This window comes from Anabrus simplex, chromosome 2 (assembly GCF_040414725.1).
Source record: "Anabrus simplex isolate iqAnaSimp1 chromosome 2, ASM4041472v1, whole genome shotgun sequence".
NCBI lineage: Eukaryota > Metazoa > Arthropoda > Insecta > Orthoptera > Tettigoniidae > Anabrus > Anabrus simplex.
Window position 1 is genome coordinate 130,568,902 of NC_090266.1, and position 21,762 is coordinate 130,590,663.

Genomic DNA, 21,762 nt, shown 5'->3' on the forward strand with positions numbered 1-21,762 from the left:
AATTAGAAGGAATTTTAGCAGAAGCAATTGGGGTAAATTTTCATTCATGGGGAAGGGTGTGAAAAAGTGGAACAGTTTACCAGGGGTAGTGTTTGATCCTTTTCCAAAATCTGTACAGATATTCAAGAAGAGAATAAACAGCAACAGAGAAAATAAATGAAGTGTTAGAGGGCATTCGACCAGTGCAGATTATTGTAAATAAAAACATGTGTATGAATAAATTAATTCCATCCCCTGATCTAAGGAGTTTTGACAGCCAAAGAAGGGTTCTGCCTATAGGGGTGAAGTACAGTGGGGACTTCGAGGGCCCTGGGACCGCTATGGTAGCCGTGAAGGCCCTTCAGGAACTCTGAAAAGTGGTGGCAACAGGGGCTCTGGTTAAGACGCAGCAGGTCGTTTTGCTACTTAGGTTCCAGAATGGGTAAAAAAAAAAAAAGTAAATAAGTAAATAAATGCAATATAAATTTTAATCTTATACCAGTTGTATAGTATCATTTGAAGTAATTCCACATACTGTATATCAGTTGACTATATTTGTAAGTAGTACAGGAGGTATTATAAGTAGAATTTTGTAAACAATAAAAATTTATTAAGGATGAGCTGTGTGTTTAATGGAAAAAATTGTTAGCGTAAATTGTATAATATTGTATTATAGGAAAATTTTCTTCTCTTTTTAATTTAATATTTAGTGGCTTGACAATAATGTATTTTAGTGTACCATTTGCCACCAAGGTAGACACCTCATTTGCAAATAGAGAGATTTTGATTTGATTTTGAAATCTACCGATACAAGGCTGACCTTCAAATACCAGCGGACTGAACCAGCATCGAACCTGTCTGTTGGCATCAGACGACCAGCACCTGAACTGTCTGAGCCACTCAGCCCGGCAACAATTAAGCAACACAATAAAACAAAATGCATAGTAACAATATATATATATACCACTTACAATTTAAAAGAAATGAAAAATGGGTGATAAAATCACATGCTAATCATGAAGCAAATAAAAAAAATAGCAAAATCAAACTTAAAACACAAATTGGGAAATATGATGAGCAGAAGAAAGAATTGTCAAAAACTTTGTAAATTGTAAAGGCAGTTTTTTAACTTCTTATTAAAATGATTATGCGATTCTGTAAATATATCTACTTCTTCAATCAATCAATCAATATCAATCAATCAATACTGATCTGCATTTAGGGCAGTCGCCCAGGTGGCAGATTCCCTATCTGTTGCTTTCCTAACCTTTTCCGAAATGATTTCAAAGAAATTGGAAATTTATTGAACATCTCCCTTGGTAAGTTATTCCAATCCCTAACTCCCCTTCCTATAAATGAATATTTGCCCCAGTTTGTCCTCTTGAATTCCAACTTTATCTTCATATCGTGATCTTTCCTACTTTTATAAACGCCATTCAAACCTATTCGTCTACTAATGTCATTCCACGCCATCTCTCCGCTGACAGCTCGGAACATACCACTTAGTCGAGCAGCTCTTCTTCTCTCTCTCAATTCTTCCCAACCCAAACATTGCAACATTTTTGTAATGCTACTCTTTTGTCGGAAATCACCCAGAACAAATCGAGCTGCTTTTCTTTGGATTTTTTCCAGTTCTTGAATCAGGTATTCCTGGTGAGGGTCCCATACACTGGAACCATACTATTGTTCTTTGTTACAGTATTGAAATATGTCATGTTTACAGAATGCGAATTTGACTGATGTAGTGTTTTTGACCGTTGAACATGAAATAATTGATGTTGACATGGTCTTCCTTTATGAGCATGGAGTGAAATACAGTGAAACAAGTCCAAAGAATCAAATCTGTGATAATGTAGATCAGAGCACAGACTATTTGTTAATTAATCAATTAAGATCAAAGGTGCTTCACACCGCAAAATCGTGAATCCATTTCATAAGAATGTCAACAATGATGGAGCCTCCGTGGTTCGGGTAGCAACGCACCGGATTCTTATCGCTAGGTTCCGTGTTTCAAATTCTGGTCACTCCATGTGAAATTTGTGCTGGGCAAAGCAGAGATGGGACAGGTTATTCTCCTTACACCAAGTGGGGCGTCGTTTGGTATTGACCTACGTGATGTGTGGCTTATGGGCAGCTGCTCGACCATGAAATCCAAGTTTTCTCAGATCCTGCCAAACCGTCATAGTAATTGGAGTGGATCCTAATGCAGTTTGGAATTCCTGTTTGATGGTCTGGATAGATGTCTGCCTATTACACTTTACGACCCTCTTCAACTATCGGCGGTCTCTGTGAGCCAACAGACGAGGTCGGCCTGTATGCTTTCGTGCTGTATGTGTCCCTTCACGTTTCCACTTCACTATCACATCAGAAACAGTGGACCTAGGGATGTTTAGGAGTGTGGAAATCTCGCGTACAGACTTCTGACACAAGTGACACCCAATCACCTAACCACGTTAGAAGTCCGTGAGTTCTGTGGAGCGCCCCATTCTGCTCTCTCACGATGTCAAATTACTACTGAGGTCACTGATATGGAGTACCTGGCAGTAGGTGGCAGCACAATGCACCTAAGATGAAAGAGGTTTGTTTTGGGGGGTATCCGGATATTTTTGATCACATAGTGTATATCTATAGGGCTATTCTATTATCTTACTTTCTCATAATCACCTCATTATATCGGTGTTTGCAAGAGGTGGGCAAGTTTTCATAAGGCTAAAGTATATAATAGGAATTAATTGAGGGATGTTCCACCATTCAACACAGTATTAATACATAAATATTCATTAAGTGAAAACCGGTTTCGATTCCCTTGGAATCATCATCAGTTCACAGTAAGTAAATAAATAAATAAAAGGATCTTAACAATCAACATGAAATCTGCCTTTAAATACATTTAAAATGGTTGACATGGGTTAAATGCCATAAGACACATTAATATTTAAATAACATCCTAGTGTCCAGGTCACAGATAACTGCAGTGTGTTTGGATAATGTTGAACAGTGCTTTAAGATAATGCATAAAACTTGAAGTTAAGGAATACTGTGAGGTTCTGATTCATTACTGTGAATATAAAAAAAATATGTTAAAATATTCCAGTTGTTCTTAGTTGAATCATCGATGGAGAGCAGAATCATGTATCAAACTTGACTATCTTGTAAAGTGCCGATGTTAATACAATTTGTAGTTAAAATGATTAGCTGAGGAGTTGGGGGAACATCCTTCATTGTTTTGTAACATCTGCTTGGTTGTTGAAACTGTCGCTGTTATTGTTGTTGAAGTAAAATTTGAATGATGGTATGGCCTTGGTTGTATGGCACAGTATTGTAAAAGGTGGATGTCTGACGAAGAATAAGGAAGAAAAAAGAAATGAGAACTAATGTGTGTGTTCGGATTTAATTATTGGAAAGTGGTCTGATAGTACTTACTCCCTTACTCCTCGCTCTCGTTAACCTGCCGCTAGAAAGCAGGAGGTGCACTGCTTGTCTGTGTCTGCATGGAGTTTATTGCTGGCCTTGCGGGGGGGGGACTTGCTTTGGATTGGCTGTGGTGTGGAGGAGATGTGAGAGAGTGGGGGAGTGATCCGTTGTCGCACTGTTCTACCTAGGTATGTCTCGAAAATAAGGGGGTGGATGGCCTCGTAAAGTATGTTTGTTATCTCGATGGATTTATTCAGATTCTGATTAAAATTGACTCATTGATCCAACAATATATAAAACATTTCTTTGATATTGAGCAGAGGTCCTTTTTCCATAATTGGATGGCGTTATGCATCAATAGACTAAGTGCCATTTGACAAAAATTGACAGTTTGGCACTATCTTGTAGCGGAAAGCTTGAACTACTTATAATAAATATCACACTGTCTTACAAGAGGTCATTAGTTGTCAGTAAGCTGAAATCCTAAGTGACATAGCGGGGATCAGTTAAACTGTAAATTGCATCAGTAGACTATGCGACGTTCCACTTTGCATCATTAGACCAAGCGACTCATTCCTCACATTGCGTCATAGATGTCAGCAAGGGAGCCCGTTTTTTCGACAATGCTAAGTTATTGACGTTGCGATACATTGAGTGGTTTATCAAGTGGCGAAGTTCAGCGATGTGTCAAGTACTTCTGAAAGCAAGGAGAAGGATTATGCTACTAACGGAGTTTGTTAAAAGGGTTACGTCTGAGATTCATTCCAAAAGAACTATCTAAGGTTAGTATCAAAATGGGATTGTTGTATGGTATCTAATACGGTAGTCTGCAATGTAAGTGATATTTCTGTATCTATATATTTATTTGTAGAAGCTGCGAAGGCTTCACTGTAACAGTGTTTTAACATGTTATGCTAGGTAATATGCACCAAATCAGTGAATTCCAGATCAGAATAATGAATGCAGTGAGTAGATATTTATTGTGCCCTCAAATTTCATCAGCGTTTATATACTGCACAGGACTACGTAAACGTAACAAGAAACTGTAGGCGGAAAAACTCCCATTGTTGTTCGCTACATGGAAGACACTTCATTCTTCAGTTCAGCAGAACTTGAAAAAACTGATCGTGAATCGGGAAACAGATGTCCATGGTTGCAAGATAAACTGCAAAAAAAAAAATTTAAAATCTAGTTCTTGAAATCACAGCCGTTCAGTATGTACGTCAAAACTAAATTTGATAGTGAATATATGGAAGTAAATTTAAATACGTCAAAACTGGGACGACCACGGGAAACTGAAGTCTCCATTAATCAGGCATTAATACCTTTGTGGCCAAATGGAAAACCTGTCTCTGAAGCCAAACTTGAAGACCTTAAGTCGCTGATGCACCTAATACTTGCAGATGCCAAACAATTTTACCAGAAACTTCATGGAGATTCTGACATCGTGGATGGCATAGATGGATTCATTGGAGATCCTGATTTTGAGATTGAATGAACTGAGAGTAATAGACTTATTACCTGCCCAGTGTTTTATATGAATTTATGGGAGCAAGTATCTTAATCACATTTTCTGTTCCTGTTCTATTCAACTGGGATAAGTAATTAAAATTCTATACTTCCTTTCAGAATTGTTTTATTTTTCTTGGAATAAAGTAATCATAACCACATATACCGACCTTCATATCCTTTACTTAGTTTAGGGGACTGCCATTCTAATGATGACGATGCTTGTTTTAATTGACCCATCTAGGTCAACGTCCGAGTCTACCATTCTACTTAGCAACTATTATGTGTCTAAAGCAGAACAAAACTTAGCCATAGGCTTGAAAATATCATGTCAATACTGTACTCTCAGAACATAATAGGCCTATCGTGAAGGAAAATCCATAAAGAAATATGCATTGCATTGTATAGACTACAATGGGTCACTTCTGACCATTTGTATTTGACTCAGATCAGTTGAAATTCATCAAATCAATAAGTGGTTATAGCAGTGACTTTAGGGAATAGCTCCCCATCTAAAGTTTCTCTATCTAAAACTTGAATAATGTGCCAGAGTTGTAGCACGATGGTTCCAACACTTAGCGCAGTAGGAGATTCAGGTTTTAATCACGACTGCAGTCACATATTTTTTGAAGTCTTACTAAGTAGGTACTGAACAGTAAGGGGTTATTGGTGTAGCATTGTGATGCATTATTTGCACGTGAGAAATACCTTAAGTTGCATCAGTAGGTACAATCTATTATCCTACAACACCAGGAATACCATGTTTAACAAAATTATGTTTGCTCAAATTTTCACATAAACCTAATGTTAAACGCAAATATCTCAAAACCAAATTTGGCGCTTGGTCTAATGATGCATAACGGCACCCAATTTCAATAATTTGTAAGTCATTGTCTGTATCAGAAAAATTGTGATTGGATTCGTGCATATGTGTTCCCATTGCAGAATGCCTGTTATGTTTGACTGCATTAATATGTTCATTGTACCTGGTGTTAAAGCTGGCACTCTAATCTGTAAATACCTGATTTAACAAACTTGTCAGATTTAATCACGGTCCCTGGCTTGTGGAAGTGTGATAGATTGTTGTAGGTTATCCTGAACGCTATTTTTACCCCGTGTTTTTTAAACAATCGAAACCGACTTTCAACCTATTAGGTCGTGTTATGTACATTTAGTACATGCTGAAGAGATGTTAAGTACAGAATAAAAATGGCCAACCGGACACCAGTGGATCTGAACCCACAATCTCCCGATTTCGCGTCGGTTGTTCTACCAATTGAGCTATGGTGTCCTAGGTCATCTTTGGTTGGAGAGGATCTAAGCATTTAAGTCACCCGTTGAGGGTGTTTCTCACATAGTGGCTACTAATCATAGGGACCCGTACTGTTCTGCGGTATTCCTCACATTTAGTCAATGAATATTGAATTTTCACAACCGCATTGTAATCGAAACCGACTTTCAACCTATTAAGTTGTGTTACGTACATTTAGTTTGTGCTGAAGAGATGTTAAGTACAGAATGAAAATGCCCAACTGGACACCAGTGGGATCCGAACATACAACCTCCCGATTTCGCGTCTGTTGCTCTACTAATTGAGCTATGGTGGCCTAGGCCATCTTTGTTCTGTTGTAAAGTGTTAGGAGATACTGTGGAGCAGAAAGAGGTTAAAGAAGGTGCGAGCTTGAATGGGTCTAACTACAGTATCAAGAATTGAATTAAAATTGTAAAAGGTTATATTTCTTTTAGAACTTCAAACATAACAATTGTTCACTGAATGAACATAACAATGAAACATCAGTCAATTTCAAAAATTGGAAAATTCAAGATGTAGACCTTAACAATTCTGGGCTACAAGCCCCTAAGATACAAATTTACAATTAAAGGTGGTATTGTTTAGTTCAGGGCAGAAACCCCCTAATCCAAGAGCACTTGCTCCCAATATGCAATATCTAGCCTTCCAGAGGCACACTTCACTCTTACAAAACTTTGAAAAGAGCTTACAGGCTCTCAGTTTCTTCCAGCCCACTCAAGGCAACATCAAAACTTACAATCACTGGCTTCTCAAGGCACAACGTACAAATTGAAAATACTTTTATACAGGGGTATCTAGTACCCAATCTAGAGGGCCTTTACGAATCAATCAGTAAATACTGATCTGCATTTAGGGCAGTCGCCCAGGTGGCACATTCCCTATTTGTTGTTTTCCTAGCCTTTTCCTAAATGATTTCAAAGAAATTGGAAATTTATTGAACATCTCTCTTGGTAAGTTATTCAAATCCCTAACTCCCCTTCCTATAAATGAATATTTGCCCCAGTTTGTCCTCTTGAATTCCAACTTTATCTTCATATTGTGATCTTTCCTACTTTTATAAACGCCATCAAACTTAATCGTCTACTGTCATTCCACGCCATCTCTCCGCTGACAGCCCGGAACATACCACTTAGTCGAGCAGCTCTTCTTCTTTCTCTCAATTCTTCCCAACCCAAACATTGCAACATTTTTGTAACGCTACTCTTTTGTCGGAAATCGCCCAGAACAAATCGAGCTGCTTTTCTTTGGATTTTTTCCAGTTCTTGAATCAGGTAATCCTGGTGAGGGTCCCATACACTGGAACCATACTCTAGTTGGGGTCTTACCAGAGACTTATATGCCCCCTCCTTTACATCCTTACTACATCCTTACGAAAAAGAACAGGTTAAATAAACGACCCGCACACAAACCGAATGGAGGCGTACACTGCGCTCCAGATAATGAAATATTAAAACCTATAGGGCTCTCGGCCGATGAAGCAGGGGCTATTCCCAAATTACTGAGGTGGCTCGCATGGAAATTACTTTAACACATTACAGGAGAGCACAGTTACAAAAACGCCGTCACCTCAAACGAAGATGAAGGGGAGCTCGAGAGGGTAACTCACTATCTATCCCCGATTTACAGTTAAAGATTTTATGAACTTTTTACATTAGGCAAAAGAAAAGTTACATTTTAGAAAAGTACTGTTACATAATTAAAGATCAGGACCTTCCCCTCGAATAAACTGCAGAGGTAGCAAGAAAGAATGAAGTTATGTGGCCATTACTTTATAGATGTTCTGCTGACCGAAGAAAGAGGCAGCCCTGCCTCCTGCCTTAACACACACACACAAAAAGACGATCAGTTGACAAGGAAACATGAAACATGAAAAGCCGCAGTTTATATACCCTCAGGGAAGGTTCGAGATCATTCAAGACTAATCAGAACACACCCTCTTAATTTTTATTGGCAGATTCAAAGTGAACAAGAAATGTGGGATTGGTTGAAAATTAATTACAAAAATTCGTGATTGGCTAGATTCAAAACTGGCAGAAAGAAAAGGAAGTATTGTCAACCCAAAAATAAATGAACATAGATCAGTTATGGAAAACCTAGGAATATGAAACTTCTTTAAGTTCTTCCACCTTGAACCAGAGTGCATGATCATAGTTTTTAGTAGTGTCATCTGTAGAAAAATGTCCAAACTTCTTGATGTATAGCAAAACAAAACAAGGAGAAATTCAGTCAGTTTAGGAAACTTCACAACAAAACAATTACTTAATATTTCAGTGGTGACATCTTCTGATTAAAGTTCCTGTTTCGTGTAGTATCAGTTTCACCTATTGATCAATAGAGGAGATTCTTAAGGCGCTGATTTTGAATGTGCGGCGTTGAGGTGTACCTCCCGGTACAGAAAGGATCTAAGCTACAGGTCTTGCACTACTGCCATCACACTGCAGAGTGCGTTTAAGTCGGCCGTTGGGGGCCAAGTCAATGAATATTGAATTTTCACGACCGCATGGTAATCGAAACTGACTTTCAACCTATTAGGTCATGTTACGTACATTTAGTTCTTGCTGAAGAGATGTTAAGTACAGAACAAAAATGGTGAACCGGACACCAGTGGTATCTGAACCCACAACCTCCCGATTTTGCGCCGGTTGTTCTACCAATTGAGTTATGGGGGCCTAGGCCATCTTTGTTCAGTTGGAAAGGATGGAAATGTATTTAATTAGGTGTGGAGAGAAGTTGGCATCTATGTTGGCTGTGAGGGAAGCACATGTCAAGGACATACAGTAAAAATGCGCGGCAAACCTAATGCACAAAATTAATTATGCCCGTTAAAGTAACGGGGAAAATCAGGAAACAACACCATCATGACTGGAAATTTAGGTGGAATTTTTGGGGTGAGTCTCAAAGAAATCGGTCCAGTGGTCATCAAATAGTATGATTGCACTACAGTATATCACGCCAAGCAAAGCGTCCCTAGAAAGGCTTTAAATGCCCCCTCCTCAGACAGTAACATCACTTACTATTCCGTGGTCCGAGTGTGTGCACGTGCGTCAGGCAACATCAAGAAGAGGGTTTCAAGTGGGCTAGAGTGAACTTGTAAAATTTGTAATGTCTGTTGGCTCGAGGGAGAATAGTTTTACCAAGCAGTAAATGGTGAGTGAAGACTATTGATACAGTGTAGTTACGACATCTATCATGATCCCTAAAGGAAATCATTAGTTGAATTACTATGGGATTCCTGAACTTCTCAAGTGGGAACAGCGAATGCATAGATAGCTTTCGTGAATTACTACAGGCGGTGTATTTTTGTAGTCGGTAAAGGTATTGTTTGTAGACTGGCGGAGATAAGCTTCGGGTTACACGGTCAGTCATATCTTTAAAACACCTGGCAAAGGGTGAGTTGGAGATTCCCACAAACTGTGAGAGTTGAGTTCTGGGCAAGAAGTGAAATGGTTTTCACTGTTATATGTGTCTAGAATAATTTATTATTTACGTGTGTTGATTCAAGTAAAGTTTAGAGTCTGTGTAATAATAAGTAATGTTTCAGAGAATAATGCGCTCTGCAATTATGAGAGGCTAAATACAAGATTGCTGGCATAGAAATGAGGTCAAGATAACACCATGCCCACGACGCAGTTACAGGTCTGTCTAATTTAAATATAATGTTTTGCATTTAGAAATGTATGTGCTTGTCCCGTTAAACTAATAAGTGGCACGTGTAAAAATTAAGTGTATTGCAATGTTGAGGTGAATTGTCTATTATTTATGTCAGTGCGCGAGACTTTAAAATGTGTTCACATTTCTTTGGAAAAATGTAAAAGGTGAAGTTTTAAATATTGTAATGAAAATCAGTGATATAACGTTCAGGCCGGTAAAAGTTTCAATACCGGGCGAGTTGGCCGTGCGCGTAGAGGCGCGCGGCTGTGAGCTTGCATCCGGGAGATCGTGGGTTCGAGCCCCACTGTCGGCAGCCCTGAAGATGGTTTTCCGTGGTTTCCCATTTTCACACCAGGCAAATGCTGGGGCTGTACCTTAATTAAGGCCACGGCCGCTTCCTTCCCACTCCTAGCCCTTCCCTGTCCCATCGTCGCCATAAGACCTATCTGTGTCGGTGCGACGTAAAGCAGCTAGCAAAAAAAAAAAAAAAAAGTTTCAATAATGATAACGGTAAAATAGCCATTGGGAGCGTGATAAAGAAAAATATAAAATTATCCAATAATATCAACATTCACGTCAGGATAAATTTGAGATGATAAATTATGTGTTCAGCAGTAATTCAGGTGAGATTTGCGATTTATACCGAAATCCAGTGAAGTATGATAAAGTTGGCATTTATTTTGGTAAACTGAAATTTTGTGACACCGTGTATTTGTGATACAGAAAATCTTGGTATGCAATTTGCTCTTGAGGTCAGAAAAATTTAGAGAAGTTAATTTTAAGATCATTGTAAAGATGTTTGGTCATGGGAGTGCTTGTATTTGAAAAAGTTTCAAACAAGAAGAAATGGATTGTAATGGAAATGAAATATTATGAGAATAATTAGGAAGATGTTAAGGCAAAGTAAGCCCGTATTTTATGAGTGATGTATAATGCACAGGAGACTGAGAATAAGGAGCCCTGTTTCTGATGGAGAGGAATTTTTTTGACATGGTGTATGTTAAGATGTAATATTTCTTAGACAGGCTGTGTAAGATGAACGATGTTCTGTAGCAATCCAGAATGGTTGATGAATTTAAGGGTTGTCAAATCCAAGTGAGCGCATTGTAACACCTATTTTAAGTACAAGTAGATGTTCTCCCATGATTACTATTTTATATGGGACCGTAGGCCACGGCAGTTAAGTCTAAGTAACGGTTCTATTTGATACCAGCGAAGTGCATTTTGGGGTAGCCGACCTCACGAACAAAATACATTCTGACGCCCGGTCGCGATAATACTTGATTATTGTAAACTGAATTTTATTCTGTACCTTTACGAGACAAAATTATTGCTGACTAGAAACATTGTGAGTGTGAAAAATGAATTTTATTAGAATGATAGTTTAGCTTGAGTAGATTGATGAAAAGTTACTTCACTGGACAGTTTACGGTTATGTCTCTTTTGCTTGTTAACATGAAAGGCCAGTTGGAGCCTCACACTTGAGTTATGCCGTGACATTGTGATGATAGTGATTATTGTTTTCAGTGATATTATGTAATAATGAACGAGAGTTGAGTTTATTTTTATTTAGCAAACTTCACTGCATGTGTTTAGTTTAATCTATTCCTCAATACAATCTTTTTGGACATGTTGTTTAATTTCGATTTCACGCTTTATTGTAGGAATAGACAGTAATATTTCCAGGTTCAAGTTCATTTCTCTAGCGAATTTCACTTCATGTGTTGGAGTTTCAACGAGGATCAGATTTAAATATCCGGGATTGTGTTTAAAATTTCAATTTCGCCTAACAGCATAAATGATGTGTAGATACCATAACGTTGGCTCAACGACAGGATTCGGGCGTCATCTGTGGATAGTCAAGTCCTAGGTTAGTCATTTTTGCAAATAGACTTGAACGATTTTAGTGTTTGCAGTAATGGAAAGGTATTAGCAGGTACTGTTAGGCCATGTTTCAGCATAATTCTTCTAGCCGGAAGGTGGTCCCATAATAGAGTTGCATCAGTAGCGGCATGAATGTAAGGGTTGTCCCACGTGGAAACCTAGCTAACGGAGACTGATCATTATCCATGTCTAAGATGACGGTAGCATTTCCTTCATCCGCTTGTGTAACTACAAGATTGTTATTTTTTATTTTCTCTTTTAATTGGTTGATTTGTTGGCGTTGGGTAGAGTTATTGTTTGGTTTGTTTTTCGTGTTGTGAATTAGTTTTGTTAATCCTTTTTTGGCTTCAAATCTAATTTATTCCTGTTGTGTGGGGAGTTTACCAATCATGTATTCCGTTTCGGTAACTAGGGTGTTTAGTTCTTCGTATCTGGATTGCAGACTCCCATTGCATTTTGGATCTCAGCTCAATATTTCAATTTCAGTTTCATTAAAAGTTTTGTTGGAAATATTTACGATGGGGGGTGGGGGTTGAAAATATGTTCATTGAGAACTTCATTGTTTGTGTTGGAGCAAGGTATGGCATCTCCCTCATTTAAATTAGGTAATGAGGATTGATTATGACTGGCGTGCGTTTTTTTTTTTTTTTTTTTTTTTTTTTTTTTTGAGGTTATCTATTTTCTTGTTGAGACTGCCCAGTTTCTTAGTGGAAATGTTTTCTATTTTGTAAAGTGTGTGCTTGAGAAAATCATCCCAATAAGTTGATGGAAGATTACGCGCTGCGTCTAAGTGTGACTCATAGAGTTGTGTGTTTAAAAGGGTCTTTTTCCTATATTGGATCTTTATTTCTTCCTTCAGCCATATTTTGTTTCTTTCATTATGGGTGTTACTTGAGAAATGAGAACTTGTGTGTGTGTGTGTTTTTTTTTTTTTCAGATTTAATTATTGGAAAGTGGTTTGACAGTACTTAATCCCTTATTCCTTGCTCTCGTTAACCTGCCACTATAACAGAAGTTTCATCCTCCAAATAATATCTAAAATTCAAAATAAACCAAAATCCACTCTTATTAACGAAAAGAAGCAGCAGGACAGTTATTCAGTTTTCACCTTTAACAGTGATTCTGTATAGCAATTAACAAACTTGTTTAAAAACACGGGGTAAAAATAGCGTTCAGGACAACCAACAACAATCTATCTCACTTCAACAATCCAGGGACTGTGAATAAATCTGACAAGTTTGGTAAATAAGGTATTTACAGATTACAGTGCCAGTCTTGTTTAGCAAGCTATATCGGACAGACAGGGAAATCCTTTAACACCAGGTATAACAAACATATTAATGCAGTCAAACATAACAGGCATTCTGCCATGGGAATACATATGCACGAATCCAATCACAATTTTTCCGATATAGACAAGGACTTACAAATTATTGAAATTATGGAATAAGGACCCCTGCTCAATATCAAAGAAATATTTTATATAGCGTTGGATCAACGAGTCAATTTTAATCACAGTCTGAATGAATCCATCGAGAAAACAAACATACCTTACGAGGCCATCCACCCCCTTATTCTCAAGACGTATCTAGATAGAACAGCGCAACAACGGATCACTCCCCCACTCTCTCATATCCCCTCCACACCAAAGCCAATCCAAAGCAAGTCACTGTCCTCCCCCCTCCTTCTCAAAGCTAGCAATAAGCTCCCCCGCCTGCTCCCGCGGCCACCACGGCCAGCCCAGCAGCCAAGTAAGCTGGCCCCGGCACACCACGTCAACCAATCAGAGCTCACCTCACCGGCCAGACGACTACTCAACTTTTACCGGCTACCAGCAACAAGAATCAAGTCAAGAAGCTCACATCAAGACTCCATACTGCTACCACATCCCACCAAGCCAAGGAATAGCAGTATGGGGGCAACTAAAACGGAGCCTATCGACATCTCAACTGGTAGACATCCATCAAGGTGCCAGCACTCCCAGTGCTGGAAAGCAATTTGTCAGGGCGGCACGGTGTCCTGTGTTCGTGACTTGTCAGTGGCGTTAACCACTCAAAAAACTACCCCTGTCACGGCTCAGGCAACGTGTTGCCACTTAGGTCGGTCCATCAAGTGCGTTTGACCCCTTCTGGTGTTTCAAACGCACCCCTCTGCTCCCTACATCCTCCCAGGTACCCACCTAGCGGTTTGTCCCATGAACGTGGATCCTCCCTCCCTCGAGGTCAAGAGGAAACATCCATGTACCTGCGACCTCTATTCCCCTCACTGCTCCCGTGGAGAACCCTCACTAATAACTGAAATCACTAAATACCTTCCTCCACGACCGTCGTGAACTACATGGTTCCCCGGATGTGGGGTGATCTGCTGGCTCGGAGTGCAACCCACGTCTCCAGTGCCCCCCCCCCCCCCCTTCCAGGCAATCATGCCCTCCCAGTCCTGACCCCACTACCCTCCCCTTCAAAAACTCTAATAACTACCCTCCAACCCTGTACAGGGCCAACTCGGTAGATCGAGTAGCCGAGACCCTGTACACCAAGTACCACTTTACCCCGCCAAGAATTTTTCCAGAACATCAGATGCAAGTCTCACCCTCAAGCTCACTTTCTCGACCAATAATATGCCTTCTTAGCCTATATACCTAACTCTTCTCACACCAGAACCCGGATCCCGTGGCGGGTGCACTTCGATAAAATGCTGCAATCATTAATGCTGTTTTCAAAATTACAAAAATCAACATCTGCACGCTTTCATTAAACAGTAAACGCATTAGTTTGCTAAAATGTTAGCCTCTGCTCAGAGATCAGATAAAGTCCCATTACCCAATAAAGGTAAAATTCAGGCTTGATCAGTGCTTGGATGGGTGACCATTCCAACACGGCCGCATATCTGAAACACTAAATTTGTGTCAGCCACTCACTTAGCGAATAATCATACGAGTTTCATCTAACTTCACTTTAATAACTCTCTTTCACTAATAACTTTTACTAAACCACCGTTAAGCAACATTGGGCTTGGTCACTCACTGAATGGGTGACCAATGCCAGCATCTCCTTCCTTTTCATTACTTATTAAATATTAACTTCACTAATAACTACAAACCAACCATTAAAACAATCTTTTAATTAACATTCCACTAAATAATAACTTTCACATAACAGCTGGGTGAGGAACATTAAATTGCACCGGTACCAGCAAATCTAACAAAACTCCTCCTCCTGGCGGGAGGAGGGGGCTTAAATTTGATGATGGAGCAATAAGCTCCATGCAGACACAGACGAGCAGTGCACCTACTACTATCTAGCGGCAGGTTAACGAGAGCAAGGGAAAAGGGAGCAAGTAAAAAACAATCAAATTTCCAATAATTAAATCCGAGCCTATACATTAGTTCTCATTTCTTTCTTTCTTCCGTATTCTTCGTCAGACATCCACCTACATACAACCAAGGCCATACCATCATTCAACTTCTACTTCAACAATAATAACAGCGACAGTTTCAACAACCAAGCAGAGGTTACAAAACAACAAAGGATGTTCCCCCAACTCCTCAGCTATTATTTTAACTACAAATTGTATTAACATCGGCACTTGACAAGACCGTCAAGTTTGATGCATGTTTGTACCCTCCATCGACTATTCAACTACGAATATTTGAACATTTTAACATATGTTTTTGTGCGTTATCTTAAAGCTCTGTTCAACATTATCCAAACGCACTGCAGTTATCTGTAACCTGGATCCTAGGACGTTATTTAAATATTAATGTGTCTTATGTCATTTAACCCATGTCAACCATTTTTAATGTATTAAAGGCAGATTTCATGTTAATTGTTGTTAAGATCCTTTGATTTATTTATTTACTGTGAACTGATAATGATTCAAAACAAATGTAAACCAGTCTTCACTTAATAAATATTTATGTATTATTATTGTGTTGCATGGTGGAACATCCCTCAATTAATTCCTATTATATAAGTTATACGTCAACGGGGAAATGAAAGTCATAACTTATGAGGGTAAAGTATTACGACACAAAGTCTACATTGGTCTTGCAATGATTTACTCAAACGGTTATGACAACGGGCATAAGCACCCAGGCTCAGACAGATGGTTGTTATCACAAAATCTACGTCAGGTTGTGCCCAGGTATAACGTCAGTGCCAATTAATCTAGATCAGCTTGGGGAAGCTACTTTGTCGCGGGATATTTCGGCCTGTGGGGAAGCAGCTACTTGCAATGGTTCAGTGAGTGATTGATTCCAGAAGAAGAGGGAGACAGAACTCCAGTATTAATGGTACATGTGACAATCTACCAACTGTGAGTCAATATAGAGAATATATATGATGTATGCAGTCTACATCGTCCCACATAACTCACTTTCTGCTTAGAGCTCAGAGCTCACTAACAACACGATGGCCACATCATATCTTCACTCATGTTGGGTTACGTTCTAAGACTACTCGTAGTCATTATTCCTGTCTGGAATGCACAGAAAGATTTGTTGAGCCTTCTTCATTTATAGCTTGATTCTTATATATAGAAAGTTGATCTCACTAACTTGGAAGAATTCCAATCTTGAATCCCCTTCACTATAATGAAGCCATGGTGGTTTATCTTTTGTCAGGACTAATATTCGCATTATGAATATTGGTGTAACAGAGTGTTTCCATTTAGTGATTCACACACTCAGCAGGCAGGAATGGTACCGTGATGCCCACATGAACAGGTAGTCAGCAGAGACGTATGGGGAATTAAGAACCACGGAAGCAGTCCAGATGAGAAGGAAATCCAGAATCACAGAAGCAGGCCAGATGACAGTGTACAATTGGCGAGCCTATGAGCAAATTGTTGCAAGTCATCGTGTGATTAATTTAATTTAATGCTTAACTTCACTGCTTGCCTGGAAGGGCAAATTATGCCCAAACCAAAGCATACAGACCATTATGTTTAACCTCCTTCATGCTGAAAGCAATGGAGAAAATTCTGGATAAATATATTAGAAGAACGATGCAACTGAACTCAACGTTACATGAAAATCATTTTGCATATAGACCTGGCAGATCCACTGAAGTAGCACTCCACCAATTGGTTTGTAAACTAGAGGAAAGCCCAGAATATAAAACAAATTGGACTGGCAGCATTTCTAGCTATAGAAGGAGCCTTCAGCAATACAACCTATGACTCTATGATCAAAGCATTGGAAAAGAGCAAGGTGAGTAAAACCGTCATCAAATGGATTAAATCCATGTTAGACGGAAGGAAGATAAAAGCAACCCTGTTTGAAGAAACGCTGACGGTTAGGGTCACCCGAGGCTGTGCTCAGGGAGGACTTCTTTCTCCTCTGCTGTGGAACCTTGTGGTGAACAAAATCATAGCTATGCTCAACAAACAAGGTTTTTATACACAAAGATGCACAGATGACCTACTAATTGTGGTACGAGGTGAGGTGATGAGTGTTATCCAGGACCTCATGCAAAGATCACTTAACCTTGTGGAGAACTGGTGTCGGGAAGAACAACTATCAGTCAACCCTAAAAAGATAACTGTGGTCCCTTTTACAAGGAGGAAATTAGAGGGAAAGAGATCACTGAAGCTCTTTGGGCAAGATATATATATATGGAAGAACAGGCACTGCACCTAGGTGTAGTGTTAGATAAAAATCTGACCTGGAATCCACATATAGAAAGGAACTTATCCCAGGCCAAGAATTTGCTGTATGCATGTAAAAGAGCTGTCGGGAAGACATGGGGCCTAAGACCATCAATGGTAATGTGGATATATACAATGCTCTTGAGACCGATGATAGCCTATGCTGCAATCATCTGGTGGTAGAAAGTAAGCCAAGGAAAAGTCAGCAGTAGATTGGATAGCCTACAGAGAATGGCATGCATAGCCATAACTGGGGCTATGAGAACTACGCCGACAGAAGCCTTGAATACTTTTTCTTTTTTTTCTTTTTTTTTTTTTTTGCTAGTTGCTTTTCGTCGCGCCGACACAGATAGGTCTTATGGCGATGATGGGACAGGGAAGGGCTGGGAGTGGGAAGGAAGCGGCAATGGCCTTAATTAAGGTACAGCCCCAGCATTTGCCTGGTGTGAAAATGGGAAACCATGGAGGAAACCATTTTCAGGGCTGCCGACAGTGGGGTTCGAACCTACTATCTCCCGAATACTGGATACTGGCCGCACTTAAGTGACTGCAGCTATCGAGCTCGGTCCTTGAATACTTTACTAGACCTCCCATCACTATGCATTTTCATAAAAGTACAGGCTAGAATGAGTTCATATAGATTGGCACAATCAGAGTGCTGGAATGCATAAAAACCCAATCTAGGACACAGTAAAATTAACAGAGTAATAATAGAGGAAGTTCTACACATGCCTTCTGATCATATGATACCAAAGTACAACTTTGAAGAACCGTTTGAGACCCAGATAATAAAGAAAGAAGACTGGGATAGCAACAAATGGAATACTGAAAAAGAAGATATAGTGCGGTAGACTGATGGCTCAAAGACTGTTGATGGCACAGGAGAAGGGATCAACGAGAAGACCTGAGAGATCAATTCAGATGAGCCTGGGCAGACACAGTACAGCCTTTCAAGCTGAAATGATAGCTATCACAACATGTCTTGAAGAAAATCTGAAAGTGAATTATAGGAATAAGAACATTTTCATTTTTACAGAAAGCCAAGCAGTCCGGATAATATCCAGAATTGTCTGGTATTGCCATTCACTTCTCCTGAAGCTCTCAAAGTACAACATTGTCAAAATAATATGGGTACCAGGGCTTCAGGTATAGAAGGAAATGAAAAGGCAGATAAACTGGCCAGGAAAGGGGTAGAAACACTTTTTGTAGGCCGAGAATCTGTAGGTGGGATTTTCTATGGACAAGCCCGACACTACATAGGTAAATGGGTACAAAAGAAACAAATGGAGAACTGGAAAAATACTCCAGGATGCAGGCTTGCAAAAGAACTGATAGAAGGACCAAACAAGAAGCATACTAAAAGAACTGTTGAAACTCAGCAAGGAAGATGTAAAATAGGTAGTAGGACTGTTGGCAGGACACTGCCATCTGAAAAAACACCTACACAAAATTGGAGTAATAAGAGACAATATATGTAGGAGATGCAATGAAGCAGAGGAATCAGCTGAATACATACTTTTCGAATGTGAAACGCTGGGTAGAATCAGACTCTCCTCTCTAGGACTACCGGGTGAAGAGAGAGAAAAATCCATGAAGACCCAATAAGAACAACCTGCAGCTTTGTGAAAGGAACAGGTATATCTAGATGGGAATGAAGGAAAAACATGGTAGCAAAAGATCTTAGAGGTCGATGCTGATTAGGAAGTAATACTTAGAGGCCCCATGAAGAAGAAGAAGAAGAAGAACTTCACAGCTTTAATTCAGTTAATATCTCGTTTCTTGGTGCGATACAGTCATTTCACCCGTAATATCAGCAAATTGTTTTCTTTGTTCTTTTTTAAATTTAATTCAGATCACATACTTTAATTATCCTTGGTCCTCTCAAAAGTACTTAATGGTTAGTTTCCTGTCTTTGTACCTCTGGGAATATTTTACAGTAGTCTTTCCTTTAAAAATAAATTTCGTCTTGGAGCCTTTAGCTCTGGACTGGCGTCCAAACCTTAGGGTTTGAGGATGTTTTGTTTATATATCAAAGTAATCAGAATTAGCTTCCATGTGTGTGGCGATTTCTGGGCACGTCACATTAGTTACTGTATTGTGGATCAAGCATAGTGGGTACGACACAGACTCATGTGTCACAGTGGCTTGAATGTCAGTTATGTCATCAAATCAGTGACCCTTCATGTGAATTTTTATTTTTGGGAAGAAAAAGTTTGCTTGGCACCAAATCGAGTTAATACGGAGGGTGGTCGAGACCTGACACTTGTTTTTTTGGTAGAAACTGCACAAAAACTTCAGCCATGTGAGCAGGCGCCCCGTCGTGCAGTAAGAAGGAATCCCTCTCCTTCCATTGTTACGGACGAGCACGATCGATTCATGACGCCCAGATATACTGAGAACTGACAGTGCAGTGGTGCCGGTGGGAACAAATTCTCTGTGGATAATGCCGTGAGCGTCAAAAAATGACTAGTGTGGAGAATTATCTAATTGACCGTACCTGTTCGCTACACAGCTAAGGAGTTTGAGCCTCCATGGACGTTAACATACTCTTGCTATCTACTTAATATGGACTCCATGAAAGTAATAGTATAGTAGTCATGGTGATGTTTTGATGATGTTGTAGCAGATTATGATTATTTTGTAAGATTAAATCAGCAACTTATGACATTTCAATGTTCTTATGAAGTAAAACATTACATAATGGTGCCGAAACCCGTTTGTGGAACGATCAGCAGCAAAAAAGACGCAGACGGACAACAGTAAGCAGCATCACGCAACATCACCGTATCAACAAGAAACCAGCTAACGCAAGTAAGATCTCTACTTACATTCAATTTATTAAGCAACGGATATACATTTGAAGGAATATACGAAATTATGTACATTACGAACAGACTCATTTGAAGTGTTATGAAACATCAGTGTACATTTCAAAGTGCGTCGCAAAAACAGTGAATATTACAAGTGTGTAAAGCCTCTGTTGACAGGATCAGTACTATAGCCAACGCTTAAGATTTAACTGTCGTAAAAACATATTGCGGAAACCCGGACTGTTTACGAATGCAGTGTAACTTCATTGCAGTGAAATACCAATACATTACAGATATAGATTAAAGACAGGAATACGGTTATGTCCATGTACGTAGTGTGTGTTCTTTTCGTTAATGGTATTTGTGCATAATTAAGTTCAATGAAACATGGAAAATACGAATATTAATGCACCTACTGCTCAGTTTACAGTTTCAAATGCAAACATTTTACAGACTGAAAAACGCATTCGAACAGCAACCAGATCGTCGGAAACTAGACTTATTCAAAGACTACGAACAGCGATCGCAGATGGATATGATGACATCGAAATGGAAATATTAGCGCAAAGATTACATGAAATACTACTAGATTTGAGCGAAATTCAGAAACGGATACAGGCATTGCAGGAAGACGATGCGAACGAACGGGATGCAGAAGAGTGTGAAAACCGTCAAATAGAAGGCCGAAAACTAATTGCAATAGCAAACAAGAAGATCACAGAAATTAGATTTCCCCAGCAGCAATCAAACGCAAAGAATGAAACAACTATTCTTCAGTCTGCAATCGTGAGACCACGCTTACCTAAGCTTGAAATTAAAACTTTCATGGGTACCTTTTCAGACTGGCCAAGATTTTATCAGCAATTTGAATCAGCAATTCATAATAATTCGGCAATTACGCCAGTTGACAAACATCTGTATCTATGGAACTTGGTAGAAGGAGAAGCCAGACATCTCATCAGTGGGCTGAAAATGTCAGAGGAAACTTACAAGATCGCACTTCAGAAGCTGAAGGAACGCTTCGACAACATTAAATTACAGCAACAGGAACATATCGATTTCTTCCGTACCTTGAGAAAAATTTGGATCCTACTACTACCGAGTTAAGAAGCATATATAACAGTTGCTAGATGAATATTGCAGCTCTTAAAGGACTTGGGTTTGATGCCTGCATGCTTGGTTCCTTTTTATCTGCAGATATTTTACATGCCTGGTACACTACGCAGGGCGATGATGGTAACTTGGATGCCCTGATGAATTTCCTGGACAAATGGGTACTCAGCAAAGAAAAATCAGAGAAGTTGAACGAGTTCAGTGACAGCTTAGGAGAACAGTTCTCTACAACAATGAGTCTACACACCAGTCAATACAAGAAAGAAATAAAAAAGAGTAAGCATACTGAACAGCAAAATAATCCACCTAAACTAACGTACAGCGATGAAATAAAAACAAACCCAATCACATGCGCCTTTTGCGATAGAAGAGGCCACTGGAGTAACGAATGCCATAAAATAGTCTCAGTTGCAGCCAGATCAGAAAAATTAAAGAAAGATGGAC

General features: G+C 39.4%; 1 protein-coding gene across 2 annotated transcripts in view; it reads left to right on the forward strand.

Moving 5' to 3' along the window:
- LOC136863930 (RAB6A-GEF complex partner protein 2) overlaps positions 1-21,762 on the forward strand; it is a 457,043-nt gene that overhangs the window by 309,255 nt on the left and 126,026 nt on the right. Inside the window, exon 8 of one of the 2 annotated variants that reach the window (XM_067140369.2) lies at positions 9,756-9,850. In XM_067140369.2, coding sequence (XP_066996470.1) covers positions 9,756-9,808 — 53 coding nt within the window. In that variant the 3' untranslated portion in view covers positions 9,809-9,850. Of the gene's footprint in view, positions 1-9,755; positions 9,851-12,686; positions 14,127-21,762 lie in introns of those variants that run through there. The other variant, XM_067140370.2, reaches the window with a different exon arrangement.